The following is a 4,782-nucleotide window of genomic DNA, read 5'->3' on the forward strand; positions in this document are numbered from 1 at the left end:
TAAACTTCTCAACCGTGCAGACTATCGTTTCTCCCCCTTTGTCGGTATGAACTAGAACTACCCAAAATATAGGTAATACTGGTGAGCGAACTACAACTAAAAAGAAACCAGAGCAACGATTTTCAACAGGAAATATTTCAGCTCAACGTAACATCAGAAACCAACACGGGCACATAGTGACTCGCTATAACTGGACAATTCAGCATACATCTAAGTCGTTCAAGCACAATAGTGGAAGGATATAATCTGCCGCCATTTCATTCTCAAGAGAACAAATATGATTTCTGAACAGCTGCTCATTTTCGTTTTGAGAATAGTACTGACTACTACTACTGTAACTGACATGCCAAACGGCAACTAAACTACCATTGACACACTGAGCGCCTCATATAAAGAATCAGAATACCCCATCTCACAGAACACCCTATATAGCAGTGCTACCTTCCATACTCCATTCAAGCTCAAAAGCGTTCTTCTGCAACTCTTTGTAGAATTGCTGCAGGTACTACTTGTAGAATTCTCAAAAAGTTCTTACATGACTAGCTTCACTTACGCCCTCTGAAGTACATGTATACTTTCTGTGTCCATGAATAACAAAGAATAGCAAATGATATTAGTACTAGATTCTTGAAAAATGCATCACATCGAGTATCATGATAACCTAGATGAAAAGTAAAAAAGCAGGTGTCCACAATTGAATTGCTTCTTATGAAATAAATGCATTGATTTTAGCTTCACTTATTACTTACCAATTGAGCCATTGGTGAATCATTGTTTTGCATGGTCATGCAGAATGATGACCAAAAAAAGAGGTAGTAACATCATTTGTTTGGCAAGTTCAACAAAACTGAACATGTATTATGTATAATAATATTTCCATGCCAAATTTGTGGCAATTATTTCCGAACAATCAGAGACGCAGCTAAAACTACAATTGTATCTTGGTGAAGTTTACAGGATCTAAAACTATAAGAGTTGTAGATTAATTTAAAAGATATAGCTATGCAATATATAAGAAAAAATTACATTTGGTTCCTGTAAATTTAAAAATATAATCCATACAGATGTCAAATATATGGTAACACCGACTTGCATTTCATGCCTTAAGATACAACCAGTCATACTAACAAAATTCATAAGACACGTAAAAATGGCAACTGACATAAGGTCGAAGGATGTTAATTGAGAATTATTTCTGACCTGAAGAACTCCAATGCTCAACAGCGTCTCCAAGCAAAATAATGCAAACCCCACGAAGTAAAAGATCTGCAAGAGCAAATACTCAATACTTAAGGCTCAATAAATTGAAACTTGGAAATGAAGTTACTTCAAAGTGCTTGACACGTTCGAGAGATTGCAGACAAAACAGGCACAGCTTTCTCACAGGAAGGAGGTGTAAAGGGGACAAGGTACTAGTGAACATTATTCTCACCCCAATTATTAGATGCTCAGAGAAAGTGTCAATCGCAGCCAATATGCCCCTGAAGAGAAAAGGAGAAAGCTTAGCATTATAATTGGACAGAACATTTCGTACTTCCAATAGTGGTTACTTATGAAGAGATTAAAGTATAGGTCTTAAGATACAAAAAATCAACAGACATTTGCTCGATAGTCAATACTAGATACTAGTCAGCTACATACATACTGGTTGCATAAAATGTAGAATTATAATGGATTCTATCAGATACTTGAGATATTCAACTGTCAGTCAGTCCAGAACACTGGCACTAGATAATGCTACAAGAGCATAATAAAACAATTTATTTCAGATCTTGTATAAAGCAAGCAATTCAAAATTTCAGCCATGACAATACTCAGAAAAGGAAGTCACAAAACAGAGAAACCATAGCTAGTAATATTGTTTGTACGAGATCAACTTTTACTAAAGTTTTTAACGTCCTGTTAGCCTCAACAAAACAGCCCTGCCAGTGTTCGTGGTGGCCACTTGTTATTAACAGTAAAACTGGTGCAATGGAAACTCCGCAAGGTACTTGCACTGCTCATTGCATATTGTATAAAAGACGTGATAACTTACGTTAATGATTTTCCTTGAAATACGATTGGTGGAGCAATGGCAGCAATTATGCAGAAACCAATGTGGATCTGCATCAAACAGCAAAGAGAAAAATGTGGCCCATGTGACAAGTCATAAATGTTACAGCAGTTCAAATGAAAAGAATAAGATAATAAGCTTTGCAGGACAATCTTACCAGGTAACACAGGAAAAACCATCCAAAACTGAATGCACTGTTAGTCCTGTTTAAAGAAGTTAACAGAGCCATATTAGATGCTTCCACATATCAGAATCCACTTTTCAGTAAACTGAAACTGCGGTCCCTTTCAACAAGCATGGAAATATACCCAGCAGTTGATCACTGATACATCCAATAGAAACTAGTAACTAGTGCAGGTCCCCTGGAATATTTTGCAACCACTGTAGCTTATCATATGCATCATCCATTGTGTACATAAGAAGTTTCCCATGCAAATTATGCAGAGGTTCTACCCTCAAATAAATTGTACTTTAAAGTGTTTTTCTTAATGGTACGTGAGTAGTAACTAACACAGGTCTGCGCAGAAATTTTAGGCAAAAGAAATACACTCTTTTTGAAATGTATAGGAGGAAGGCAATATAACAAATACTAGCTCCGTCCCTATTTAGGTGGCGCAGAAGTTTTTCGAGATTTACATTTGACTATAAATTTAACCAATGAAATATAAATTTTACGTGACAAAAATTATACCATTGAGTTCATATTTTAATGAACATTTCAATGGTATAATTTTTTATAACATGTAACAGATATATTGTCGATCAAATTAGTGGTCAAAGTTCGGGCACGGGAACTAAGGCACCACTTCCTAACGGGACAGAGGGAGTAGCAAATTCACACGCGGATGTGTTTTCTGCATTGATAGGTGGAAGTGTTAAAAAGGGTACCGCCATAATAGCATACCTCATTGCGCGGTAGAGGGGTCTATACCACATCAAGTAAGAAAGAGGAATTCCAAGCAGAGCATAGATTGTAGCAAGGAAGAACAGCTTCGAATCTGCAAGCATAAGATACTCCAACTGAATCAGCATGAACCGACGTACAGAACACACAGCCATTGATAGAGATACTCATGAAACCCACCTCCCTCCTTGATCCAGCAGACGATGACAGCGATGAAGTTCCAGGAGAGACAGAGCACAATTCCTGCAAGTTAAAATAACGCAAAATAGACACCATCATGAATACGAAATCCTCCTTTGAAATGAACATGTTTACATCCTACAAGGCTGCAATTGCCGAATTCTACCTCTAAAAATAAACAAACGACCGTGCTATAGTACTGACAAAACAAAACACGCCACCAGCAGTCAACCAGTACGTACCAAGCCAGCTTGCGAAGGCCAGGTATTGCAACTTCTGCACGTTGGCGGGTATCTCATTGGCAATGTCATGGTGGATGATTGGGAAGAATGGTGGCCAGTTCTTGTCCTCCATTGGCACTCCAGCTGAACCAACAAAATAAGGGAAACAGAAATGACCACACTGCTGCTAACACGACTTATATAACATGAATACCACTGACAAACAGAAACTGAAGAGTGGCTCACCATTCTTCAGCGATTCCTCCCTCCGTTTGATATCCTGGAGCCACAAAACAAACCCTGTGAGACAGAATCGAATCAACTAGTATAGCTACTACACAAAGCGAAAGAGGAGCGTGAACCCCACCGCCTCACGCCGCTTGAGATCTGACTCCCACGAGGAGAGCTCCCTGGCCTTGGAGTCCTGCGCCGGGCACAAAAAAAAACCCATCAGATTCGTACGAACGGAGTACCGAAACGAGGGTTACTAGCGAACGGAGCAAACTTACGCCCATGCTGTCGAGGGGCACGTCGACGGTGGCGCCGCCGCCGCTGCCGAAGTCGGTGGGGCGGAACCCGTGCTGCTGCTTCCCGCCTCGGCCTCCCCCATTCTGCAACGAACCGCGCCGTCAGAAACCTCGCGCGGTGGCCCAGATCTACGGAGCCGCTGCACCGCGCGTGGATAGCAAGGGTTTTTCGAACGAAACGAGGGAGGGGGCAGGGGAGAGGGGGGTTGGGGTTCTCACGGAGAAGGGGTTGTCGTCGGCGGCGCCGCCCTCGTCGAAGGGGTTGGGGTCGTGATGCATGGCGGGCGCGCCGCCGGGTTGCTCGGCCTCGCCGCGCCGGGATGGGGTGGAGGAGATGGGGAAAGCGGCGGGGTTTGGGAAATTGGGAGTCGCTTACAGTCCAAGCAGTTGCCTTCCCTTGGTGGTGGTGGTGGAGGCTTTGCAGGTGACGTGACGCTGGTGGAAGGCGACGCGACTGGAAGTGGGTTCGGTCCACCTCAACACGCGTCGTCGTCTCAGTGCGCACCAGCCCACGGCCCGTTTTCACTGCTGTAGCCCATCAGAAGGCCCGTCTTGATCTGGCTAGAGACTGGGCCAATAACAAACTCTTTTTGAGTTCGTCCCGTGAATTGGGCCAACCATGGGCCGGGGAAGTTTTCGAGGTGACGCGTAGGAGCTCACTCCGAGGACCAGAAATTAGGGACGAACGGAACTTGCCTCTCAACGGAAGCAAAGGCTTGCTTAAACCTACTCATCTTCTTCTATAGCCCACAGCCTAGTTTAAAATTTTCATCTTTTGAACGAACCATGTGCGAGCTCCACATGCCTCTTCGCGCCTCCCCGAATTAATTAAGCTCGATCTTGCATCTTAATTAAGTGTGGGAGAAGCGTGTTTTGTGTTGTTTACGTTAGTCAAAC

General features: G+C 42.7%; 1 protein-coding gene across 1 annotated transcript; it reads right to left on the reverse strand.

Annotated features, from left to right (window-relative positions):
• Positions 1-237: 237 nt before the first annotated feature.
• LOC124671354 (secretory carrier-associated membrane protein 6) lies at positions 238-4,195 on the reverse strand. The gene is made up of 12 exons (XM_047207733.1): positions 4,105-4,195; positions 3,868-3,969; positions 3,726-3,782; positions 3,605-3,638; positions 3,380-3,502; positions 3,138-3,200; positions 2,958-3,051; positions 2,211-2,256; positions 2,036-2,103; positions 1,433-1,481; positions 1,201-1,266; positions 238-578 (listed from the first exon to the last, which is right to left on the reverse strand). Exons 1-12 carry the CDS (start codon positions 4,162-4,164, stop codon positions 546-548), a joined length of 795 nt encoding a protein of 264 aa, XP_047063689.1. The 5' UTR covers positions 4,165-4,195; the 3' UTR covers positions 238-545.
• Positions 4,196-4,782: the final 587 nt, after the last annotated feature.

Source organism: Lolium rigidum, chromosome 7 (genome assembly GCF_022539505.1).
Source record: "Lolium rigidum isolate FL_2022 chromosome 7, APGP_CSIRO_Lrig_0.1, whole genome shotgun sequence".
NCBI lineage: Eukaryota > Viridiplantae > Streptophyta > Magnoliopsida > Poales > Poaceae > Lolium > Lolium rigidum.

Bases quoted from the DNA above. Each gene is read 5' to 3' on its own strand.
- LOC124671354 (XM_047207733.1), bottom strand. From the start codon at position 4,164: ATGCATCACGACCCCAACCCCTTCGACGAGGGCGGCGCCGCCGACGAC. The intron at 3,503-3,604 runs GTGAGCCACTCT...TTGTTGGTTCAG, and splicing joins GGAGGAATCGCTGAAGAATG to CTGGAGTGCCAATGGAGGAC. The intron at 1,482-2,035 runs GTAAGTTATCAC...TTTTCTCTTCAG, and splicing joins TTTCAAGGAAAATCATTAAC to GGGCATATTGGCTGCGATTG.